Here is a 27,439-nt window from a genome sequence, read left to right on the forward strand (position 1 = left end):
CAGTCACCACTGCTTGAAACTAAATAACTTGAAATATAGCCTTTGTCTCCTCTAATACTTTTTGCAGGTAAATACAAGATAATGTTTTTTAAAAACCAGACTCTAGCTGTCTTCTAAAGTTACCTGAATTTGATTGTACCTTAACCTTCAGGTTAGTTATTTTGAATGTCTCTGTAATTCAAAATGTCTCATAATTCTATAATTTTATAATTCTATAATTTTTTGAATGTCACTTTATTAACTCTATAACAGTAGTCTTGTGTTTTTAATATAAACTGTTAAAGGAATATTTCACAATAGTTTAGATAAAAATGGTAATATTGGGGTTAAAAACTAATACAATTGCATATAAATTAAATATGGGTCAAAAAGCATAATTTTAGTTTTATTCTCCCATTTGATTATGCTGGGAAATTTTTAATTTTTTTACATTATTGCATATAGGATAGCACGTTAGTCATTTCACTATCAATTTAGTAAGCTTAAGATGTTACTAAAGGTCAGTTATAAGAGGAAAATAAATCAAGGCAGAGTTACATATCTGTTTCACATCTTATCAAGTAGGAAACTCTAAATTGCAAATAGCTTTTATTTGCTCTAAACTTATTATGCACTCTAAATAGCATAAACCTTAAGCTTCCATTGTTACATCCTTGCCACTATTCCTGTTTCATTTAGTGTGAAACAGGGGTAACTTGCAGTCAGTGTATTAGTTTGCTAGGGCTACCAAAACAAATAGCACTGGGTGGCTTAAACAACAGAAATTTATTTCTTGCAGTTCTGGACACTAGAAGTCCAAGATCAAGGTGTTGGCCAGTTTGGTTTCTTCTGAGGCCTCTCTGGGTTGCCTTCTGACTGTCCGCACATGGTCTTTCTCCGGTGCACACACGTTCCTGGTGTATCTCTTTGTGAGTAAAAATTTCCTCTTCTTATAAGGACAGCGGTCAGATTGAATTAGGGCCCATCCTAAGGATCTCATTGTAACTAATCATCTCTTTAAAGGCCCTATCTCCAAATACAGACACATTCTGAAGTACTGGAGGTTAGGGATTCAACATACAAATTTTGGGGGAACACAATTCAGTCCATAACAACTGAAATTATGTATAGTTTACTTTCCTACCACAGAAATTTTCAAGAATGAAAGTTAGTGATTCTGTGTGAGCCACTTCCATGTTGGGTACAATTGTTGCACTGTGCTATGTGGCAGGTTAGCTCACAGGATGACATGACACAATCCGTGAGTGCTGTATGATTTTAAACCAGGGGAATTGAAGTTCTCTGCAAAATGACATCCTGATTTGTATAAAGCTTCTATGTCTTGTGCTAGTTTCTCTTCCTCTACTTGCCGATTTAGTATGGTTCCCTTGGAACTGTCTTCTCGTCTTACATTGTATCATCAGTGGTCTCCTTATCTTCAAAATCAATTGATCCTTTTTTCACCTAAACTGCTCTCTCATTGAACAATCTCTTTTCATTTCTGACACCATAATTTTCTGACTTTCTTCTACCTCACAGGCTTCTCTTTCTCTTGTTCTCCTTTCTTATCTGTTCTGTTTATATTCTTCCTTTACGTGACTACTTCTATTCTTATAACTTTGTATACCATCAATATGCTAACAATGTCACCACTTATGTTTTCTAGACTAGACCTCTCCTCCAAGCTTCAGACTCTTATATCAAATAACCTGTTTTACCTCGTAACTTGGATGTCTCACACTTCGAATAGTGTTTGGTTGATATATATCGGTACTATATGAGTATTAGCCATTATCTTTGTGGTTTTAATAAATTGCGTGATAATCTACCCGGTTATTTAAGCTAAGAGTCATTCTTGGTTTCTCCCTTTTCTCCTCCTGGTGCAGTTCGTCACTGACGTCTTCAGAATACGTCTTCTATACGCTTTCGTCATCTCCGTTGTCACCACCCTAATTTGCATCATCGTCTCACATCTGGCTAACTGCAAATGTCCCCACACTGTAGGCTGTTTAACACAGTGGTTAAGAACCCAGGTTTTGGAATCAAACTGCCTAGGTTTAAATCCTGGCTCCACCGCTTACAAGCTATATGAGCGTGGGAGGTCTCTCTGCCTCTGTTTCTTTATTTACAAAATGGGAGCGGTTAATAATAATACCTACCTCATAGGATTGTTACGAAGATTAGATAAGATAATGCACATCCAGGGCTTATAATCACAGCTAAAACTTCAGTAAAAGTTGGTCATTCTTAGATTTGCATAGTAGCAAGAGAGATCTGTGTTTAAATTGTTAATGTCTAATTTTTTTTTTAAAGTCTTTCAGTCATACAAAAAGATTTAGTAAATTATATAACGAACACCTGTATGCCCCTCCTTAATCGCCTGTATCTTTGCACCCTCACTCTCTTAACCACCATCCTGAATTTGGTATTTATCTTATGCTTGTCTTTATATTTTTGATACATATGAATATATCTCTAAACAATATATAATATTGTTTTTACATGCATAATATCATATTGAAAATATTCTTCCACATCTCCTTTTTTTCCTCTCAACATGTTTTTAAGATTTGTCCATAAGGGTACATGTTGCCATCTAGTTCATTCTTTTTCACTGATGCATAGTCGTCCAATGGATATCTTTTGTCTATTTTTTATTGGGTATATTATCTTTTAAAAATTAATTTATAGGACTTCACATCTTTTTTATTAATCATTTATTAGTTATATGAATGTAAATAGCCTCTCTCAGGCTGTGGCATTTCTTTTCACCTTTTTAATTGTATCTTGTGATGTACATTTTTTTATGTTAAATTAATCAGTCTTCTAATTTATAGTTAGGGCTTTTTCTGTCTTGTTTCTAAAAGCCTTCTTAGAGGCGGGCCTGGTGGCGCAGCAGTTAAGTACCCATGTTCCGCTTCGGCAGCCTGGGGTTCACCGGTTCGGATCCGGGGTGTGGACATGGCACCACTTGGCAAAAGCTATGCTGTGGTAGGCATCCCACATATAAAGTAGAGGAAGATGGGCACAAATGTTCGCTCAGGGCCAGTCCTCCTCAGTAGAAAAAGAGGGGGATTGGCAGCAGTTAACTCAGGTCTAATCTTCCTCAAAAAAAATAATAAATAAAATAAAAAAATAAAAGCCTTCTTAATCCCAATCTGCTAAAGATATTCTGTATTTTTTCCCAGACATATTTTGCTTTTAACATTTTGGTTTTTAATGCACATGGATTTAATTTTTGGTATGGTATGAAATAGGGTTCCAGTTGTTTTTAAATTTTGAGAATTAGTTGTTCTTTCACCAATTATTGAAGAGACCATGCATTCTCCACTGATCTGAAGTGCCATTTTTGTCATATAGCAAGTTATTATACAGGGTTTGCTCTGTTTCTGAGCTGTTGTGTTCTTTTAGTCTATTTGTCCCTCTTGACTGTATTACTGCCTTCATTATTTTTGTTTCATGATATGTCTTGATAACTGATAGGACAAGTGTCTTTATCTTATTGTTCTTCAAAATTGTTTCGACTATTCTAGGCCTTTGTGAATTTTGGCTTAATCATTCTCTTGCTTTTGTTATGGTTTTACTATATATATATATATATATGTATTCTTAAACAGCATAAATATAAAATGTTTATAAAATATAAAGCATAAAAATTTATGATACTGTATGTATGCTTCAGCAACTTGCTTTTTTTACTCAACAGTTTTCTAAGATTAATCCTTATTGAAATCTATAGCCATAGATTGTTAATTTTCTTGTTATATAGTAGATCATTCTGTGAATGTACCAGTTTGTTTATCTGTTTATCCATTTGAGTTATTTCTAGTTTTTTGGTATTACAAACAGTGCTGCTACAAATATTCTTAATAATGTGTTTCCTGTGACCATGTGTAAAGTTTCTTAAAGATACATTCACTAAATTGTAGTCTCTATCTGTGTGTGTGTGTGTGTGTATATATGTATATAAATATGCATACATTCAATTTTATTACATAATACTAAATTGTTTTGAAATTAGATTGTACTATTTTCTATGCCAACTAACATTTATTAGAGTTCCCATAGTTCTACAAGGTCTCCAAAATTTGGCATTGTCAGACTTTTAAATTTTTGCCTAACTTTTGGGTATAAAATGCTAATTTATGATTTTAATTTGCATTTCCCTGATTGCTACTGAGGTTGCATCTTTGCATATATTTATGAGCCATTCATATTTTCTTTTTTGGAAGTGCCTCTTACATTTATTTTTTCTATTTAGTTTTATATTTTCTTTTTGATTTGTAGGAGTTCTTCAGATGTTTGGGGTACTAATCCTTTGTAAATTAGGTAAACTAACATTTACCCAGTAGCCAAATTAGATAACCTAAGAATTATCTTTGAATCCTTCTTCTCTCTCAACCTTTAAATATAATAATTGCTAACACTTCTTAAACATTTACTATGTATCAGGCATCTTTCTGAGTACTTTATATGTATGTTTGATCTCATTTAAAAGAGCAGCCTTCTATGTTAAGGTACCATTTTAATCTCCCTGTACAGATTAGGAAATTGAGACATAGGTTAAATATTTGGTGGCCCAAGGTCACACAGCAGAGTTTCAGTTTGAATCAAAGAAGTCTGCTCTAAAGCCTGTTTTGTTTTGAACACTGTAATATCTTTGATTATTTTCTTAGGTTGAGTTCTAGAAGTATAGTAAAAACTCTTTGTTTTTAATAAAGTTAATTTTTTTTTAAAGATTTTATTTTTTTTTGTTTTTCTCCCCAAAGCCCCCCGGTACATAGTTGTATATTCTTCGTCGTGGGTCCTCCTAGTTGTGGCATGTGGGACGCTGCCTCAGCGTGGTTTGATGAGCAGTGCCATGTCCGCGTCCAGGATTCGAACCAACGAAACACTGGGCTGCCTGCAGCGGAGCACGTGAACTTAACCACTCAGCCACGGGGCCAGCCCCTAATAGAGTTAATTTTTTAAAACTGCTTTTTTGTTTGTAAAAATAATATATTTAAGTATGTGTATTTCTGGTTTTCCCTATATTTATTTTATTGATAAAATTATCGTAATTTTATATAGCTTTATATTGTACTTTTTCTCACTTAGTCATATCATGATTTTGAAAATATAAGTTTTAGTGACTGTGTAATATTACAATATATGATTCTCATTTGGCAAGTAGTTAATTAGTTTTGGATATTTATTACAAGTAATTTTTTGAATGCCTTCTCTGTGCCAGGCATGATTCTGGGCGTTATGTATAGAGTGGGAAACAGATCAGTCAAAGCCTCTGTCCTCGTGGAGCTTACATTCCAGTTGGCAGTGGGGAGACAAACAATTTTATATGCAGGGGAGAAAAAGCAGAGGAACGCAGATAGAAAGTGCTGGGGAGGGAAAATAGGATTGGTATTTTATAAAGAATGTCAGCAGAAGCCTCTTTGAGCAAGTGACAGTTGAGCACAAACACGATGTGAGGAATAAGCCATTCAGATAGCTGAAGGAAAAGTATTCCAGGCAGTGGAAACCAGAAGTGAAAAGTCCTGAGGCAGGAGCATGTTTGAGGTCTTACAGGAACAGGAGAGAGGACAGTGTGGAGCTAGAGAGGGCTGAGTGAGAGCGAGACTGAAGGAGTCGGAGAGGTAGCAAGTGGGGCACCCAGTTCACTTATGGCTTTGTAAACCACTTAGGAACTTTGGAGTTTTCTCTGAGTGCAGTAGGGAGCCACGGGGAGGGTTTTGAGCAGATGAATGACATGATGTGACGTTATGTTGAAATTAGGCTCATTCTGGTTGCTATGTGAAGAATATGTTACAGGAGAACTAGGGGGAAGCTTTTATAATAATCCAGGATAGAAATGGTGACATATAGGCCAATGGTCAGATAGTGGATATGTTTTGAAATGGAAGTACCATATATCCTGATGGATTCCTGATGTGAGATGTGGATGTGAGAGAAAGAGAGGTAACAAATGCAAAATTTTTGATATTATAAGTAATGCTGAAGTGATGATCTTTCTAATAATCTTTGTGTGCATCTTTGATTCTGTTTTTAGTATAGATTCCTGTAATAATTACTGACCCAACAATATGTTCAATTGCTTTCCAAAAAAGTGATATCAATTTATATTCCTACCAGCAGTATATGCATAACTTTGTTGCCCTTAAAAGAACTTTGCATGTTTGAAATGTAAAAAATGGCATTCCTTTGTTTTCTTTTAAAGTAAGTATCACAGCCATTTATCAAGTACGTACTTTGCTTACAGAAAGTGCATACTTTGCAGACATAAATTGTCTAATTATAGCACCCCTTTAAGATATTACTATCCTAATTATGTAAAGAAGGACATTGAGACCCAGAAAAGTAAAACTTTCTGAAAGTCAGAAAGGTAGGAAGTGGCAGATCCAGTATTTGAACTGAGATCAAACTTCAAAGGTTATCTTTATATCTAGATATAACTACTTTTCTTTGAATATTGCTAAGATTTATTCTTTATTGGCCACATTCTTTTGTGAATTGATGATTTGTAATCATTTGCCATTTTTTTATTATGGTGTTAGTATTTTTCTTCTGATTTATAAAAGCTCTTTCTATATTAACGATATTAACCCTTTTTCCTTCTTTGCAAATATTTTCTTCTGCCTTTCAATTTTGTTCATAATTTTTATATATTGTAGTATAAATTTTAATGTAGCCTTTGTATCTTTTCCTTTATTTATATTATTTCCTATATTTTCCTTTATTATTTTTCTCCTGCTTTTAAATGTAAAGCATCTTACCCCTTCTAAGATTATTTTAAAGATTGGCACCTGACCTAACATCTGTTGCCAGTCTTCTTTTTTTCTTCTTCTTCTTCTTCTCTCCAAAGGCTTCCAGTACATAGTTGTATGTTCTAGTTGCAGGTCCTTCTGTTTGTGCTATATGGGTTGCCACCTTAGCTTGGCTTGATGAATAGTGCCATGTCCACACCCAGGATGGGAACCGATGAAACCCCAGGCCGCTGAAGCGGAGCGCACAAACTTAACCACTCAGACACGGGGCCGGCCCCTATTCACTGATTTTTTAAAATAATTTTTAAAGTTTTTAATTTGACTCTGTAATGTATCTGAAATTTGTATTGATGTAGGAGTGAGATAAAGGTTTAACTGAATTTTTTCCCCTAATTTTCTACCATTTATTGAATGAACAGCAAACGAATCATTTGTTGAATCCCATGGAAGTATTTGTTTTTATATTTACTAGTTTCTATTGACTCATTGGTGTTTATATCACGATCTTAGCATTTTAGTTATTACATATTATAAACAATAGATTGTAATATCTATTAGGGTATCTGTAAGGCAAGTTCCTTAACCAAAAATTGTCCTACTCAGTTGTAATAGTACTTTTTAAAGTACTATGCATTAAAAATAAAATAGGGGGGCTGGCCCGGTGGCTCAGCGGTTAAGTTCGCACATTCTGCTTCTTGGTGGCCTGAGGTTCGCCAGTTCGGATCCCGGGTGCAGACATGGCACCACATGGCACACCATGCTGTTATGGTAGGCATCCCACATATAAAGTAGAGGAAACTGGGCACGGATGTTAGCTCAGGGCCAGGCTTCCTCAGCAAAAAGAGGAGGATGGGCAGTAGTTAGCTCAGGGCTAATCTTCCTCAGGAAAAGAAAAAAAATAGGGTTAGTCCACCCTTTACTGTGTTTACTCTTAAGGTAAGTTAACCTAGATGCATACACAGAGAAAACCAGAAAAACAGAGCCATTGATCTTTCTCCAGTTTCTCTAAGGAGAAATCCAAACTTGAAAGAATTAGCAATATAGGAAACAGAAAGTTCCCCATTCCAAGAACCCATTGTAGTATCTCTGACTGCCTCCTATCGCTGTCTCCCTGTAGTCCTGTAGGATTATGCAGAGATAAGGGCACAGTCAGCCACTAGCAGGAATAGACATTGCTTATTAAAAAGGACCATTTTGAAACAATTGCTTTCTTCAAGAACAAGTGAAAATGCTTTGCAGTAAAGTATTTGTGTCTAGCACATTCTTTTCAGGGGATAGTTTTTTTATGCAGTGGTTCCTTAAGACAATTAAGGTGTCTTAATTTTATACACCATAGAGACAATAGGTAATTTTCCTGGTTGTTTACCAGTTGTCAGAAATGGTTCCAGGAATAACTTGAGATTCCCTAAGCTTTACCAGGCTGTTGATACATACGAGGCCAATGTTTTACAGCCTTTTGGCCCCACTTGCAGATACCTCTAAAATGGCTCACAAGAATTTCTGAGGTCTTTTCAGTTACTACAGGTAAGCCTTCTACCAGATATGCCAGAATCCTTGAAGGTTGAATCTTAGTACCTCTCTATATTTTCAGAAATTTTTCTCCAGAAATTTCTCTCATACATTCCCATGAATATATCCCTTCCAGCTGTTCTCTCTCTTGCTGAACAATATTATCAATGCACCAGAACCCTCAAAGTGCCAAAACTGTGTTAGTGATCTCCTGAGCCTACCCCCCTCATTGGAATATAACATCTTATACAAAGTAGGGCAGCTAATGCCTCAATCTGTTATAGGGTATTGGTGAAATACTTCTGTTCTTACTTAATAGCCCTCTCTCTTCCCAACACCATGTATGAATCCATGGGACTGGGTCAGAGATGAATTAGAATGACCACCACCATACTCTACTCAGAATCACTCCTCCCATCCTCCACCAAGTAAAGCTTTGATTTTGGATCAAGTTTTTTGTACTTCTTTCATCTTCCTTCAGAGTGAGTTTGTCTCCTAGGATGCCTCAGTTTTTTATGTAAATAAGCCTCTAGTGTGCTTATGTGCTTGTTTATAACACAGGACTAGATTGTAAAGGTTAAGCTGGGACCCCTGTTACAATGAGAACTCCTGAGCTCCATGTCACAGCATAGCTTGTCTTCTCTCATTTCTTTACCATTTCCTTTCTTTTTCTTCACCTTATTTTCATCCCCACAATGGGCTGTTACTCTGCTTATGCCCACTTTAAGATGTATTTACACATTTAATTTAAATAAACTTTAGTCTAATTTTTAACTTATTGGAATTTTTAACTTATTGGAATCTTCTTAGTCATCTCATATACATCAAAAACCCCAAATTTGAACTTGTTTTTTAATTGGTGCAAAATTCAATTTGTAAAATATTGTATTTGGGACAGAGAAAGCAGTCTTCCCAAGAACTTCAATTCATAGTAACTAATGGCAAAATTTCATTCTTTTCATTATTGGAGAAACTCTCTAGGAGCTGAAAACTGAGTCAGGTATCTTGAGTAACTCCAGTGTTCTTGGGATAGCTTCAACCATATACCTGCCTCTAAAGATGTACAACCATGTTCAGAACTTCTGTACTTTGGGCCCCTGCCTCTGCTTCATTGTGAGCCAGCTGACTAACTTTGCTCTCTTGTGTTTTGAGGGAACGGCAAGTTAGATATAGTCTCCCATGGTGGGCAGCCAGTGTCTGAACAGCAACAACTCGGGGGGATGGAGACATGGTTAGTAAATGGTAGGTGGTGCTAATAACAATAACAAAACATGATTGCCTCTTAAGAGCAAAGAGCATCAGATATTCTAGCAAAGCTTCCTAGGCTATATAACCTCTAATTTAGACCAATTAGAATGTCCTGGAAGACAGCCAGTCATGACAATGGCTAAAGCAGAAAATCCTATTGAGTGAAGTGTGTTCTCTGCCCTCCCAGGAAATACAGTCATGGAAATGTCTTCATTTGCCTTGTGAATTGGGAAGGTAGTGAAATCAGTGAAAATTTGAAATTTTCAGTAATTAAAATAGGCTAATTATATAATGGGATTCTAAATTTAAACTTTAAAACAAGATTTTTTTCTTAAAATTGTTCTGGTGAATTGTTTTTGTGTGAACAATTATTACCCTCTTTCTTCCAATGTGGCTATGAATTAATTTAATTAATTAACTAGAATCTATTAAGTGGAATACTAGATTTCTCAAATATTTAAATTACAGAAAGGAGAGTAAAATGATTTGGGAAAGCTAGACAAAAAATTACCTGCTAAAATGGTTAAAAAAGCTCTCTTACAAACAAACTAAAAAAAAGCCCAGAATGACAAAATAAAGCTATTTTAGATTCTTCAGGTTTGGTATCCTTCTAAACTAGATGATTAGAATGCTAATGCATTAAGTGGAGTTGTGTCTTACTTGAGGGTTAGGTTCAGAAATTGATATATCCAAAATTACCCTTGAAAATCCAGTACATTGGAGTTCAACAGTCAATCTTAGAGAATCAGATTTTGTGGGTGGCTTGTCTTTCAAAACTATCTTGTCTTTTAGAATATGTACTTTCTCTTTGACCCTTAGAGTCACTCTGTTAGTAGATAGTGCTCAGACCTTGAAAGGTACATGAACTTGTGATCAACTAAGAAACCAGCACATTTATGCCACTCATGTAATGGTCATTCCAGGGCATATGCTTGTTGTAAATCAGGCAGAATTATCCATACTATTTATACAGTAAATAGTCATTTTTCTTTCTTTTATTGCTGAGCCTATGATGGTTGAATTTTTGGTAGTAAACTTCATAAAGATACAAATCCACAGTGTATGATTATGTGTTTATCTTAAGGTTCCACCTGAATTTTTGTCTAATGTTTTTGTCATTCAAATAGCAAAGAATGATGCTATGCTATATCATTCCTTTATTCTCTACAGATAATGGATCCTGAATTAATGCACAGTATAGTAGGAAGCTATCTTAAACCTCCAGAAAGAGTACTTGTTCCATCATTTACTCAGAATGATCAATCAGCTCCGACTCACCACTCTGTGAGCTTAGAAGTTAACCTTCCCAAAATGCTTCATAGTCCGAATAGCCAAGGTAATGCTAATATAAATTCTTATTTAAAATTAGGGGAATGGTACGAAGTATGTTATATAAAACTTCATTTGAATATAGAAAATAATGCGATTGTGTATTTAACTAATCTTAATAAAACTACTCATTTTGACTCTTGCTTTAAGTTTCTATAAAGTAAGTTATTTAACGTTTTTTATTTTGGCTTCCTCAGCTATAAGATGAAGATTAATGTAGCCAGCTAGACACATATTACAGGTTTATCATAAAAGCATCATTAGAAAATAGGAGAATACTCTTTGAAGAATAAAAGGTCAGATTTGGAATCCTAAACTGGATGATTAGAATACTGGTAAATTAAGTAGGGTTGTATCTTATTCAAGGATTAAATTCAGAAATTGCATATATCTAAAATTACCCTTGAAAATTCTTTAGGAAGCAGGTACATTGGAGTAACTACAAAATACAAGTATTGAAACTTTTAAAATATAAATTTAGAAGGATATTAAAATTGAATTAGGAAAACATTTATGACTCCAGGCATACCTATGCCATACAAATTACTTTCTAAGATGCTGATTATCACCTTATTTTTTAACATTCTATAATAATGATTGCCATTAGTAAGTAAACCAGCTTTGTGGAGTAAAACAGCCACAAGAAATGATAATTCAAATAGATGAGCCAGCTATAGGTACCATATAGCGAGCAATAAATATAATTCGTTTATCTCATTTGTAAAAAAATGACAATCTCTCGTGAACATCTTTCTAATTGGATATAAACTATATGAAAATTAATCTAGAACATTTATTTATATTCCATTTTTCTCTAGTTTTATAGTTTGAAGATATAACTGAATAGAAAGTATAATATTTGAAAATTTTATAGCTGAATTTATCTGAATCATGAAGATATTGATATAGCTGAATAAAAATCATGGTAGTACGTATGTACTACTTATAATCTTTCAAGCCTCATGTCAGGTAAAACTTGGATTATAATTTTTTTCCAGTGGATAAAACTGTGTTCTACCTCATATATCCTGATTATTAACCCTGTATCTTGGACAAAAAAGACAATAAATGTTTGTGGTTTGACTAAAACTGAACACATCAGTTCAGGAATACCTTTAACTTTAAACCAAATTTTCATGTTAATTAGTGGACTCTATATTTTTAATTTTCTTTATATATACTCAGACTCTTATGCCTCCCAGACCGTATGTTATCCTTTTTATGTCTTTTAGTTTGAAAATATTTATTTTATTAAATTATTAGCTTTCTCAAATCTAGAAAATCAATATGATCATAAATATATTGTTTTTACAAGATATGTTAGAGAAAATTTGTCCCTTTTTAGAATTTTAGTCATTATTTTTCATTTTTATGAGGAATATATGTTGCTTGTACATTTGTCTGGTTCACTAACAAAAATAAACTACTCACTTTTATATGCTACTATGATTGTAGGTGTTCAAAAATTCTCACTTAAAATATTAAGCAAATTTTTTTTTCAACAGCTCTTATTTTAGCCTTAAAAACTCTTCAGGAAAAGATTCATCGTTTAGACTTAGAAAGAACACAAGCTGAAGATAACCTGAACGTTCTTTCCAGAGAAGCGGCACAGTATAAAAAGGCCTTGGAGAATGAAACAAATGAGAGAAATCTGGCACACCAGGAACTGATAAAGCAGAAAAAAGGTAAGAAAAGTCAATAGTTCTCAGAAATAAGAGGTTACCAAAGTTTACAACTTGAAAATAATAAGCCCAGTCTAAGCAGATTCACTCAAATATCTTTGTTCTTATAATGCATTCAAACCTTGAGGCCTTGTTCTCAGACATTTTGATATTTGCAGGAAATGGATATAACTTTGAACTTACCTCTTATATCTAACTGTTATCCCAGTTCATAAATTCTTGAGATTAAAAGAAAAGTTAAGTTTTTAGACAAGTTGTGTTTAGAAATTAGAATATTTTCAGAATACCAGCAAAATCCAGTTCAACCCATGATATAATTGAAATAGTTTATATTTCAGTTAACACTAGTTTTTAAAATTTGAAAATAGATGGCAACACTAGTAAACAATATAAAAACAGTAAAAGTGAATTAAAAAATTGTATTTAACGTGAGAGGTTAACTAGAAGAAATGGAGAGGTAGGTGGAGGTTTCTGTGGAAATTATGAAAAGGACGTCTGGACACAAGTTTTGGAGATTTAGAACATAAGTTTTTTATATAATTTCACTTCAAAACATATGGCTTTCTTTTTCCTTGTAACACTACACTCGCTCTCATAAACAAGGTTCAAGTTTGTGTTTCAACTTAGAATGAAGAAACGATGAGAAAAATCTTTCCAAGGTAATTGGACAAAAGTGGAAGAAAGAGCTGAGGAAGGTGAAAACTTAAAGGATTAGAAAGAGGTTGCTTACACCTTATAGAATTAACTTTACTGTCTAGTCAAGAGCAGAGGAAAATGGGAGTGGTAGAATGCATATGCCTGAGTTTCTTGAAAGAGAGGAAATGTATTGATAAGGAAGAGATTTTAGGTTCTCTATTTTTCCAGATAGTGTCATTTCCTAGGAACAGCCAGGATTATTATCATCCCACAAATCACTGACATCCTCCCCTTTCAGATGTGTGCCCTCTGGGTCTTTAGGGGAGACAGTGTTAAACCAGTTATGTACAATTAATGAGATAGTCACAAAATGTATGTTCATAACTGTGGGAGAGTCAATACTTAGAGCTAAAGAAGCCTTGGACTTTTAGCTCTTGACTGAATTCATATAATGCATTTCTTGTGATAACCAAATCTCTGATCTGTGTGATAATCAACTAATTAACTCATTGTTACATTTTCTTTTTTATAGACATAACTATACAATTAAGCTCAGCCCAGTCTCGTTGTACTCTTCTAGAGAAGCAACTAGAATATACAAAGAGAATGGTTCTCAATGTAGAGCGAGAGAAGAATATGATCCTAGAACAACAGGTGAACATATTTTCTATAAGGAATATAATATAATTTAATGTGTTTTTGAAGAATATTTAATGTCATGGGAAAATTGTCATATTATAATCTTAAGTAAAGTAGGATATAAAGCTGTAATATAGAAGATTTCCGCTTACAATGATGCAGACTAGGTCATTTGGACCAACTTTTCTTTAGAGGAAAACAAGAAAAACTAGACAGAATATTAAAAGGAAGGGAAGGGAAGGAGGGAGGGAGGGAGGAAAAAGAGAGAAAGAGAGAGAAAGAGAAAAAAAGGAAAGAAAAAATATGCAAAGGCATTTGAGAATTAGCAAGGTGATGAAGCATCACCAATTCCAAATCTGTGTGCAGACTTGGCCTGACATTTCATACCCCTTTCTTCTGAGGACGTGTCTGATTCCAGAAAAGTCAGTTTGGAGACTGAGTAATACTTTTGACAGCCATCCTCATAGGTCTAAGGAAATTAAAGTTAGAGTCCAGGGCCTACCAAGAGTAGGAACCCTAGTAAATCTCCTGTGCTCTGAATGCTTTGTAGGTGAACAAGAAGGAAATCAACCCAGATTACAACTCTATTCTAGGTTATTTGAGTAACTCAGAAAATCTTGGTCCCTGAAATTGGATTGAAGTGATCCTGGGTTGCCAACATTCCCAGGTATCTCAGGGTACCTCAGATTATTTCTACAAACATTTCTTTGACACTGTGAGAAACTTTTCAATTAAAGATGACCAGGCAGAAGGAGATAAGACTAGGAACAAGAAATAGTATACATAACAGACTATAAACACTCTCACAAGTTAGCTCCAGCCAGGTACCAGCTGTAACAGACACAGACTTTAAAATAATTATGCTTGCTATAATCAAGGATATAAAAGACAGGATTGAAATTTTTAACAGGGCATTGGAAACCATAAAGTGGCAGAGCAGATCTGAGGAAGAACCAAAGGAAAATGATAGAACTGAAAAATATAGTAACTGAAATTTATAAATCAATGAATAGATCTAACAGCAGATTAGAATAGATAATTAGTGAACTGGAGAGTGAAACCATCCAGATCAATGAAGAGACAAAATGATATTAAATTCAGAAAAGAGAATAGGGGGCATAAGTTAGAGTGAGAAGGTCAAACTTATGTGTAATTGGAGTTCCAAAAGGAAAGGAGAAAGAGAATGAGACACAGGCAGTATCTGGAGAGTTAATGGCTGAGAATTTTCCAAAAGTGATTTAAAAAAATCTCACCGCAGATTCAAGAAACCCTGTGAAATCAAAGCAGGATAAATAAAAAATCTATACCTAGACACCTCATAATAAAATAAATAATAAGACAAGAATAAAAGCTACCGAAAAAAAAAAAAGACTACATTCAAAGGGACAACTAAGGTGACAACTGACTTGTCAATTGAAAGTTCTGAATCCAGAAGACAGTAGACTGATATTGTTACGATGTTAAAAAAAAAAAAAAACTGCCAATCTAGAATCTTATTCCCGGGGAGATATCCTTCAGAAATAAAGACATTTTAAGACTAACAAAAACTCAGGTAATTTGTTACTGGGAAATCCATTCTAAAGGAAACACTAAAAGACATTATTCAGACAGAAGGAAAATTATGTTAGATGGAAAGGACAGAGATGCAGGAAGGAATGAAGAGCAGCAAAGATGGTAAATAAATGGGTAAATCTACATAGATATTGTATAAAACAAGAATAATAATGCTTTATGTGGTTTAAATGTATATAAAAGATTAAAATTAGTGAGAACAAGCTTATAAGTTAGAAAGCGGTAATTGTAATGAAAAGTCTTGTAAGGTCTTGGCATTGTCTTGGAAATTAGTAAAAGTACCCGTCAATACTGGATTTTAATGGGTCAAGTATTTAATAGATTTTTTTCAAGGAATTAGAAGGTCGATTCTAAAATTTATGTGGAAAAGCAAAGGTCTAAGAAAAGCTAAACTATTCGGAAGAAAAATAAGATGAAGCCTTACTCTACTACATATCGAAACAAATTATAATGCTATCAAAATTAACATGATATTTGTATAGGTAAACAACCAGAATAAAGGAGTAGAATATAGTCAGAAATAGACCCACTTGAATGGAAACTCAATATGACACAGGTGCCATTGCAGATCATTGGGGAAAAGATAGACTTCAATAAATGGTTCTGGGAAAATTGGTTATCAGTGTGAGAAAAAAATGAAATTGGATCCCTACCTCATACCATACACAAAAATCAATTCCAGATGGATTAAAGACTTAAATGTAAAAGGCAAAACCTTGAAATTTTTAGAAGCAAATGCAGAACAATGTCTTTGTGACCTTGGGATGGAGAGGGATTTCTTAAGACACAAAAAGTAGCAAAGCAGTAGAACAATGGTCAAAGTGACAAAGAGGCATTTTGCAAGAAAAAAGAAATCGCAAATGATCATATGTTTATAGAAAAGATGATTAATCTCATTAGTAACCAGGGAAATACAAATTAAAAGCACAAGCTACTACTTCACATCTACCAGATTGGAAAAAATTTAAAATTCTGACTGTAAATGAGGATACAACAACCAGAAGTGGAACAATTTTGTATTACAAAGTTCAGCTTGCACATTCCCAATAACCTAGAAATTCATATCCTAGCTAAATATTATAGATCAGTGGCTTTTAACAGTTTTTTAAATGTTTTTATTGAAGTATAATTTACATACAGTGAAATGCACAGATCTTTAGTATGTAGTTCAGTGATTATTGATAAATGCATATACTTGTGTAATCCACAGCCCTATCAAATAATAGAACGTTTTTTATTGAGTTCATAATAGTTTACATCATTGTGAAATTTCAATTGTACATTATTTCTTGTCTGTCACCACATAAGTGCTCCCCTTCACCCCCTGTGCCCACCCTCCAGCTCTCTTCCCCTGGTAACCACTGAACTGTTTTCTTTGTTCACGTGTTTGTTTATATTCCACATATGTATGAAATCGTATGGTGTTTGTCTTTCTCAATCTGGCTTATTTCGCTTAGCATAATACCCTCTAGGTCCATCCATGTTGTTGCAAATGAGATGATTTTGTATTTTTTATGGCTGAGTAGTATTCCATTGTACATATATATCACATCTTCTTTATCCAATTATTGGTTAATAGTCACTTGGGTTGTTTCCATGTCTCGGCTATTGTGAATACTGCTGCAGTGAACATAGGGGTATATGTGTTACTTTGGATTGTTGATTTCAAGTTGTTCAGGTAGGTACCCAGTAGTGGGATAGCTGGGTCATATGGTAGTTCTATTTTTAGTTTTTTGAGGAATCTCCATACTGTTTGCCGTAGTGACTATACCAGTTTGCATTCCCACCAGCAGTGTCTGAGGGTTCCCTTTTCTCCACGCTCTCTCCAACATTTGTTATTTTTAGTCTTAGTGATTATAGCCATTTTAACAGTTGTAAGGTGATATCTTAGTGTAGTTTTGATTTGCATTTCCCTGATGATTAGTGATGTTGAACATCTTTTCATGTGTTTATTGGCCATCTGTATATCTTCTTTGGAAAAATGTCTGTTCATATCCTCTGCCCATTTTTTGATCGGGTTGTTTGTTTTTTTATCATTCAGTTGTGTGAGTTCCTTATATATTATGGAGATTAACCCCTTGTCAGATATATGATTTGCAAATATTTTCTGCCAGTTGGTGAGTTGTCTTTTTGTTTTGATCCTAGTTTCTTTTGCCTTGCAGAAGCTCTTTAGTCTGATGAAATCCCACTTGTTTATTTTTTCTTTTGTTTTCCTTATCTGAGAAGACATGATATTCGAGAAGATCCTTTTAAGTTTGATGTCAAAGAGTGTACTACCTATGTTATCTTTCAGGAATTTTATGGTTTCAGGACTTATCTTCAAGTCTTTGATCCATTTTGAGTTTATTTTTGTGTATGGTGTGAGATAATTGTCTGCTTTCATTCTTTTGCACGTGGCTGTCCAGTTTTCCCAACACAATTTATTGAAGAGACTGTCTTTTTTCCATGGTATGTTCTTGGCACCTTTGTGGAAGATGAGCTGTCCATAGATGTGTGGTTTTATTTCTGAGCTTGCAGGTCTGTTCCATTGATCTGTGTGCCTGTTTTTGTACCAGTACCATGCTGTTTTGATTACTATGGCTGTGTAGTACATTTTGAATTCAGGGATTGTGATGCCTCCAGCTTTGTTCCTTTTTCTCGTATTGCTTTAGCAATTCGGGGTCTTTGGTTGCTCCATATGAATTCTAGGATTCTTTGTTCTATTTCTGTGAAGAATGTCATTGGGATTCTGATTGGGATTGCGTTGAATCTGTAGATTGCTTTGGGCAGTATGGACATTTTAACTATGTTTATTCTTCCAATCCATGTGCATGGAATCTCTTTCCATCTCTTTATGTCATCATCTATTTCTTTCAATAATGTGTTAACAGTTTTTGTTGTATAAGTCCTTCACCTCCATGGTTAAATTTATTCCTAGACAAACAATAGAACATTTTTATCACCCCAGAAATTGTCTCATATCTCTTCCAAATTATTCCCTGTTTTCACCTCACCTCCCAACAAGGCAGCTACTATTCTGATTTATTTTACCTTAGATTAATTTTACCTGTGCTAAAACTTCATATAAATTGGAGCATAGAAAACATACTCTTTTGTATCTGGGTTCTTTTGTTTAGCATAAATTTTTTGAGATTCGTGTATGTTGTTGTCTGTATCAGCAGTTTATCCCTTTTCATTGCTGTATAGAATTCCATTATATAGACATGCTGTGGTTTGGTTATCTGTTTTCCTGTTGATGGACATTTGGCTTGTTTCCAGTTTGGGAGGTATTATGAATAGAACTGCTATGAACATTTTTGTACAAATATTTTTTGTGGACATATATTTTAATTTCTTTTGGGTAAATATCTAGTAGTAGAATTGCTGAGCCACATGGTATGTGTATGTTTAACTTCATAAGAAACTACCAAATGAGGGGACCGGCCCAGTGGCACAGCGGTTAAGTTCACACGTTCCGCTTTGGCGGCCTGGGGTTTGCCAGTTCAGATCCTGGGTGCAGACATGGCACCACTTCGCAAGCCGTGCTGTGGTAGGCATCCCACATATAAAGTAGAGGAAGATGGGCGTGGACGTTAGCTCAGGGCCAGTCTTCCTCAGCAAAGAAAGGAGGATTGGCACCAGTTAGCTCAAGGCTAATCTCCCTCAAAAATGAAGGAAGGGAGGAAGGAAGGAACTACCAAACTGTTTTCCAAAATATTTTCTTCTAGATGCTTTAAGTTTTCATTTTTCTATTTAGGTCTGTGGTCCAATTAATTTCTATATGGTGAGAGAAAATGTTCCAGGTTAAATTTTTTTCCATGTGGATATCCAGTTGTTTCAGCACCATTTGTTAAAAGATTTTCCTTTTTCCCATTGAATTGTTTTGGTACCTTTGCCAACAGTCAACTGACTATGTAGGCAAAGTCTGTTCCTGGGACTCTGTATTATCTATTGGTCTATCCTTATACCAATACCATGTAGCTATGTAATAAGTCTTGAAATCTAGTAATGTGAATCTTCTAACTTTGTTCTTTTTAAAGACTATTGTGGTTATTATTGTACATATGGACTTTGCACTTCCATATGAGTTTTATAACCAATGTGATGTTTTATACAAATAAGTCAGCTGGGATTTTAATTGGGATCTTGTTAAATCTAGAGATCATTTGGAGGAAAATTGACGCCTCAAAAATATCAAGTTTTCCAATCCATGAACATGGTATATTTCTCCATTTATTTCAATCTTCTTTTCTTTCTCTCCACAGTAGTTTTTAGTCTTTAATAAGAAGTCTTGCACATCTTTTGTTAAGTTTATCTCTAAGAATTTTGTGTTTTTAAAAAGTCTTTCACATCTTTTGTTAAGTTTATCTCTAACAATTTTATGTTTTCTTAATGCTATTATGAACAGTATTTGGGGTTTTTTTCATTTTTCTATTACTAGTATGTAAAAATATAATTGATTTTTGTGTGACCTTGTATCCTGTGGCCTTGCTAAATTATTTATTACTTCTAGTAGTAGTCATTTTTCCTAAGGATTTTCTATATACACAATGATATCATCTGTGAATAAAGACAGTTTTATTTCATTTTTTCCAATCTTTGTGGTTTTTATTTCTTTTTCTCACTTTATGCACTGACTATTACAACTAATATAATGTTAACTGGAAGTGGTAAGGACTGACATCTTTGCTTTGTATCTGATCTTTGGGATAAAGCTGCCAGTCTTTCACTATTAAGTATGATGTTAGCTATAGGTTTTTCAGAGCTGCCCTTTATAACTTGTGGAAATTATCTTTTATTCTTAGTTTGCTGAAAGTTTTTATCGTGAATTAATACCGAATTTATGAATTGCTTTTTCTGCAGCCAGTGAGAGGGTCATAAGATTTTTCTCCTTTATTCTGTTAACATGGTAAGTTACATTGATTGATTTTCAATTGTTAACCAACCTCAAATTCCTGGTATGGACCCAAAATGGATCATGATATCTTATTCTTTTTCTACATTGCTTGATTAACTTTGCTAATATTTTGCTTAAGTATTTTTGTGACTATTTCCATGAGGGATCTTGGTTTGTAATCTTCTTATAATGTCTAGTTTTGTGTCATGGCTTTGCTGGCTTCATAAAGTTAGCTGGAAAGATTCTTCTTTCTTCTTTTTTCTGAAAGTCCTTTTATAGGATTAGTATTAATTCTTACTTAAATGTTTGATAGAATTCAAATTTGATAGAAGCTATCTGAGACTGGAGTTTTCTTTGGGGAATGTTTTTAAATTATGGATTCAATTTATTTAACAGATATAGAGCTACTTGGATTTTCTGTTTCTTCTTGTGTCTTTAGTGGTGTCTCCTCTTTTATTCCTGGTATTGTTAATTTGTATTTTCACTCTTAAAAATTATCAGTCTACCTATCACTTTATTAATTTTATTGATTTTTCAAAGAATTAACTTCATTTTTTAACTTTTAAAAATTTTGTATTTATTTTCTATTTCACTGATTTTCACTTTGTCTTTATTATTTCCTTTCTTCTACTTATCTAGGGTTCAATTTGCTCCTTGTTTCCCTAGCTTTGTATGTTGGAGGCTTAGATTATTAACTTTAAAACTTTTATTCTTTCTTTTTAAATGTTAGATTTTGTGATTAAAGCTATCACTTCCCCTCTAAACACTGCTTTACCCACATCCCAGAAATTCTGATATTTTGTCTTTTTATTATCATTCAGCTAAAAGTATTTTTTAACTTCTCTAGTGATTTCTTTTTAAATTCTCTTAACTTCTCTTCCTCTTGGTCTCCCTTCTCTTCCTCCTCCTTTATTGTAGCTGCTCTACAGGTTAAAGTATGTACTCTTAACCTACTGGAGTCTGCCATGAATGAGTATTAAAACACTTCATATATAGTGTATAGTGTATACAGCATACGTGTAGTGCACACTGTGCTTCCACTTATCCCCCATTATGCTACAATTTTCATACATTTTATTTGTACATGTTATAAAAACCACAATACATTGTTATTATTTCTGCTTTAAATGTCAATTATCCTTTAAAGAAAATTAAGAAACAAGAAAAAATATGTATTTATCTACATTTTTACCATTTCTAAGTGCTTTTTATTTCTTTGCGTAGATTCAGTTTTCCATCTGGTATCATTTCCTTTAGTCTGAAGTACTTCCTTTACAAGTCTGCTAGGAATTCTCTTAGCATATATTTGTCTGGACAGATCTTTATTTCACCCTCATTGGTGAAGGATATTTTTACTGGATTTAGAATTCTAGTTGACAGCTTTTTTCTTTCAGCACGTTAAATGTGTCTTCTCAGTTGTCTTCTGGCTTTAATAGTTTATAATGAAAATTGTTATCTTTATTCTTCTGTGCATAATATGTCATCATTTCTCAGGCTGCTTTTAAGATTTTCCCTTTATCATGGTTTTCAGTGATTTGATAATGAATCGCCAAATGTGGTTTTCTTTGTATTTATTCTGCTTGGGTTTTTTGTTGCTTTGTTTTGTTTTTTGAGATTTTTGAGTCCATCAGTTAATATTTTTCAGCAAAATTTTGGAACATTTTTAACCATTATCCTTCAAATAATTATACTTGTCCCAACTCTCCTTCTGTGACTCCAGTTGAACTCCAATTAAATGTTAGATCACAGGTCACCAAGACTCTGTTGATTGATTGTTTCTGTTGTTTCTGTGTTACTTTTTGTTGTTGTTGAGGTAACAGTGGTTTATAACATTATATAAATTTCAGGTGTATATTGTATTTTGATTTCCGTGTCGACTACATCATACACACCCCTCAAAGTGTAATGGTATCCATCACTGTACACTTGTGCCCTTTTACCCCTTTCACCCTTTCTCTTCCCCCTTCCCCTCTGGTAACCACCGGTCTATTCTCTGTTTTTTGTTTTTTAATAGACTTTATTTTTTAGAGCAGTTTTAAGTTTGTAGAAAATTGAGCAGAGACTTCTCTTATACCTCTTGCCCCCTCACAGTTGCCCCTATTATTAACATCTGTCATTAATGTGGTAATAAATATCATTATAAATATATGCATATACATACATGTATATATGTATAACTTTCCTTTTCTTCATGTTCTCTGTACTCTTTATTCCTCTGATAGCTGCTTTTCTATGTTATAGTTAGAGGGAGGGTAAGTCAATGAGTGGGTTTGGTCACCCTGTGAATAACACTTTATTTTTTTTGCTGAGGAAGATTTGCTCTGATCTAACATCTGTTGCTAATCTTCCTCTTTTTGCTTGAGGAAGATTCACCCTGAACTAACATTTGGGCCACCCTTCCTCTATGTGGTATGTGGGTTGCTGCCACAGCATGGCTGCCAATGAGTGGTATAGGTCCACGCCTGGGAACCGAACCCAGGCCACTAAAGTGAAGCATGCCAAACTTAACCACTAGGCCATGGGGCCGGCCTCTGAATAACCCTTTATTTAATACAGGTTTCATTGATGATGTTTTCCTTAGTAAAAATGTTATGTAAAAATACATAGAAGAGTTTGTTCCATTGGTGCTAATATAGCACGTCTTTTTTTGCTCATTATATTTGTTCTTTAAAAATATTTGATTTTCTTGTTTTTTGCTTGTAAGTACGTGTTTCTTATAATAGGTTTATATTGTGCTTTGAATTCTCAGAAATTGTATTATTCTTGGGCCATTTGGCATCACTTGACAAATTCTAGTTTTGTTTTTATCTGTTCCAGGCCCAGCTTCAAAGGGAAAAAGAACAAGATCATTTGAAGCTGCAAGCAAAACTTGAAAAGCTGGATGTCTTAGAAAAAGAATGTTTTAAACTTACAACAACTCAGAAAACTGCCGAGGTAAGCTTCCCCTTGTTTCTTTGAAGTGGTGTTGCCAGGAATAAATCTTAAGCATTAAGCATAATTGGCACTGTGTGTGAATGTACAGTAAATCTTAGATTTATAAAACTTCATTTACAACTTTTAGTAATCCAGATATGAATTCCTGCTATAGAGGTGAAAAGTTAATGTACTCTGTCACAGCACAAATGAACCTGCCTTTTGCTGTGAAATTGTAATTTTGGCTTCTGAGATGGCAGAACATTTTCACTTGTTAGATAATTTACCTAAAGGACATTGAAGAGATGTCTTTCACCACTTGCAGTTAAGCATGTCCTAGATCTTGTCCTGAAATGCCTTCTCCTTTTCCACCCAAATCCTATCCATTTAATAGGACTTGCTCCAAGTCTTACATCCTCTGTGAAGCCTTCCTTGAGTTCTCCAACACTTTGAAATAGTACTATCCTCTTATTATGAACTACACCATGGATATAATATGAAATACGTCCATAAGGTTATATATATGGTCTGGGTCAAATCATATTCATTGCTTTGTTGCTTTACTGTTTCATGCATGTTACTCTTGTTTCCCTGAGTACAATGTAAGCTCTTAAGTAACAAGGACCATAACTTATATTTCTAATATATCTTTCTATTCCCTTCCTCTCCAACAACTGCACCCTTATCATATGCATATGATAGACATTTATTGTGATTTGTCTCTGTTTTAAAAGGAACATTGAGACCCAAGACTATAATTGATTGACCTTCTAGCCTTTAATACTCCCCAAAGTTTCATCATTATGGTTTTGTTGCTGGAAGTTAATAAAGCCTATATACATGTACATTCTTTGCTTTCCCTTTGTTCTTCTTATATATAATAGCAGGTAAATGAGCATAAGAAGAAAGCTCAGAAAAATCACAGCATCTTCTGCCATTCCTTTTTCTTACTCTCTGCCTTCATTTGCCAAACTATTAAGAATCAAGACTCCAACAACTCTTTTTAGAAAAGGAAGAAAGGATATTTGGCTCGGCTCTAGTTTTCATATAATGATCCCATTTTTTAACCTTTTTTTGCAGGACAAGATTAAACATTTAGAGGAAAAACTTAAGGAAGAAGAACATCACCGTAAGCTATTTCAAGACAAAGCTTCTGAGGTAAATAGAGCATTATATCATCCACCACAATAAACCACATATGTTTTATTATAGTTTATTTTCATTAATAAGGCCTATATTGTCTAATTTCTGCTTCCTAAATTATTTTTGTCTCTTTTTGCTATAATAATGGAATTTTCAGTAAGTCAGCCAGTATATTTGTGTACTTGGATGTATTACCAAGAAGTCTTTTGAAATGCTGACAAATACATATGTATATTCTGGGTTGATAGAACTCCTAATATAGATAGTTTTCAATTTGATTGATATATATGTTAAATAATTCATTCTCTTATAAACAGAAAATGATTGTAATTATCAATAGACTTAGTGACTTCATGCACAAAAACATAGTGTTTTGGGTTTTTTTTTCTTCCTCAAAAAGCATTTTTATCTTTGTAAGCTGAAACCTGATTTCTCATTATATTGTTTTTGAAGAAGCTTGTTAAAAAGCAATTTTATAAAGTTTTTTCTTTACTATTATAGCTTCAAACTGGACTTGAAATCAATAGAATTTTAATGTCTTCAGTATCAAATCCAAAACGCTCCAAGGAAAAGAAGAAATCTTCAAAGGTATGCAAACACTTTATTCTTATTCTTAATACTTAATCATTCACCCTTTTAATACTTACACCTATCTATTTACAAAAAGAATTTGAAGAGATTTGTAATAAAAGACATACAATAATGCTACAAAATGGGGATTAAAAACATGAATCAAGTGATGAGGGTTTTGGGCTTGAGGACAGAAAATCCCCTAAAATCTCAACAGCAGTTGAGTGCAAAACCAAGCTCCGAGTTTGCTTGACAACCAAAGCAAAAGGGAGCATGTAATGGGCAGCAGATCTGTCTTTATGAAATAACAATAAGCATTCCAGTTTTTCTAGAAAGACAAACATTTTCCTAGTACTAAAGTCTTAGAGAAATGTATTTTGTGATACTTTATAAAAGAGGCACTAAACAACACAGTAGACAATGACAATACAATAGATCCTGGAAGCAGTTTTATATGCACAATAAACAAACAAGGATATAGTATTAAATTATAGATCTGTGAAGTTATTTCTCTAGAGAATTTTTATAATTTGTTCTTTCTACCCTCATACCCTTTGAATTTGCCTAAAAATAAGGATTGAGGAGTTAGTACTTTATACGTTGTCCAGTAATATTTTGTTAAGATGGGTTGTTGTTTTGGATATATTGTATTAAACCTTCTTAATTATCTATAATAATAGTAAGAAAGAAAATTTTAGTCTCTTTTAATCTTATGACTTTGAAATTATAGTTTCGATGACTATGATTACTATTTATTCAATATGCATGTAGTGAGTGTTTCTGTGTGCCATTTGCTGTGGGAGCAAGGGGTGCTATTGAGAATTCTGGCCTCTGCCATTGGCTCACCCTGTGGATACAATAATGGAAAGAACATCATACTTAACTTTCACTACTCTTTTATTGCATAAATAAGAGTTACTGTTCAATAGTCTGGCTGCATTTTTTTATAATTTTTTTCTTTCAAAGAATTTGCAAACTACAATAATGAAAAACATTTTCCCAATGCAACTTTATGTTGATTTTTTTGCTGCTTTCCTTCCTTAATTATGTTTTGTGTGTGTCTTGTTTGTACAACGGGATTAGAAGCTGCAAGGCCAAATAGAAAATCACTATAAGTAATTTGCAAGTGGAAAAAATATTGACTTATTTTTATATTTATGTTTTATGGCATCCTTTGATGACTTAGGGGAAATTTTTTTTTTAACTTACCTATTCATTGTTAAAATAGTGAAGGTACAGGAAGAAGTAAGGTAAAAGGAATGAAGAAAAGAAAAAGCTCCTGGAAGAGAGGAAAAACAATAATTAACAGCAAAATCACTTTATAAAAGTAGTTCGTGTGAATCCCAAGTTCATAGGGTCTGCAAGTAATAATGCCTCCTTTAAAGCTGGCAGGAGCACTGATGTTGCTGAAGGGAGGATCAGATTTTAAGAGACCTCCATGAGAGTCCTGCTTGTCTCTCTGCCGCTTTCTCCATATCCTAGACATAGTTATTCAACTCATACATCTTGATTTACACAGACTGCTACCTGTAGCTAGTAAAGACTTTCATTAGGCAGGAATTTATAGAGAAGCAGCGAAATATACAAATATTAGACAGAGTGTAATCAAAACTTAAGCGAGGTATATAAAGATATAAACAAAGTGCTGTGGTGCTGTACAAAGAATATGTGAAGGCGTCATGTAAGAAGCAGCATTCAAGGAAGAATTAATGTTTTAATAGATAGAGATGAGGAGAAGTATGTTACAGTCTGAGGGTATAATTGGTTTTTCCACAAATCATAGATAATTGTCTAGTACTTGGGATAGGGGAGATGGTGTCATAGTAAGAGTCAAAATTGGAAATATAGCTTGAGGTGAGATTATGGCTGACCTTCAGTGCCGTGTTAAGAATTTGAACTTTTACTTTGTGGATAATTTGGAGACATTGAAGGCTTTTGAGAAGGGTAGGGACATGATTAGAGCTGTATTTCTAGATGGTAACTGACAGCAATATGAGAAGGTCAGCTTGAAAGTAAAGAAGCAGAGTTTGAATATTCTAAGTGAGATGATGGAAGCCTTTCCTATGAGGTTTTCGGTATTTTCTTAAAAGCTTAGATTGTAATCAGAGATCTCAGTCAGTATAGTGACTAGAAGAATTAACTTAAATTTCTTTTACTCTTAATATAACTGCTTGAATTAGCCTTAGAGCAGACCATTGTTTTCCGTTACTTGAACTTTCTGTCACTAAGGCACAGAGCTTGAATGATTATGCAAGGTCACCAAGCAACTCTGAGTGTAATTAAGAACTGACTCAAACTTCTGTGATTTAACTACTTCTAAGTCATTTTATTTCTTTAATTCTCTAAAAAAAATATTGAATATATATAAGATATCTAAATTTCTACATAGAATTGGGAGTATTTTCTTTTCTTTTCACTATGGAATATGGTCATTTTGTTGATTATTCTCTTGCTGAAGTGTTAACTAGAGTGACCAAATCACGCTGGTTTGCCTGAGGCTTTCCTGGTTTTAGCACTGAAAATCCTGTGTCCTGGGAACTCCCTCAGTTGTGGGCCAATTAAGACAATTTGCCACACTAGTTTAA

At 33.9% G+C, this 27,439-nt stretch overlaps 1 protein-coding gene across 50 annotated transcripts in view; it reads left to right on the top strand.

Moving 5' to 3' along the window:
* Positions 1-27,439, top strand: part of CEP57L1 (centrosomal protein 57 like 1) — a 73,183-nt gene that overhangs the window by 35,859 nt on the left and 9,885 nt on the right. For 15 of the 50 annotated variants that reach the window (XR_011422597.1, XR_011422595.1, XR_011422594.1 and 12 more), the window contains exons 2-7: positions 10,665-10,830; positions 12,329-12,508; positions 13,674-13,795; positions 23,046-23,162; positions 24,222-24,299; positions 24,786-24,872. Coding sequence is in view for 36 of the 50 variants with exons in the window: in XM_023650888.2 (XP_023506656.2) it covers positions 10,665-10,830; positions 12,329-12,508; positions 13,674-13,795; positions 23,046-23,162; positions 24,222-24,299; positions 24,786-24,872 (750 nt within the window). In the remaining 14 variants the exon portion in view is untranslated. Of the gene's footprint in view, positions 1-67; positions 152-778; positions 909-4,748; positions 4,986-9,347; positions 9,489-10,664; positions 10,831-12,328; positions 12,509-13,673; positions 13,796-23,045; positions 23,163-24,221; positions 24,300-24,785; positions 24,873-27,439 lie in introns of those variants that run through there. The other 35 variants (XR_011422606.1, XR_011422601.1, XM_070225372.1 and 32 more) reach the window with 16 other exon arrangements.

Source organism: Equus caballus, chromosome 10, assembly GCF_041296265.1.
Source record: "Equus caballus isolate H_3958 breed thoroughbred chromosome 10, TB-T2T, whole genome shotgun sequence".
Taxonomy (NCBI): domain Eukaryota; kingdom Metazoa; phylum Chordata; class Mammalia; order Perissodactyla; family Equidae; genus Equus; species Equus caballus.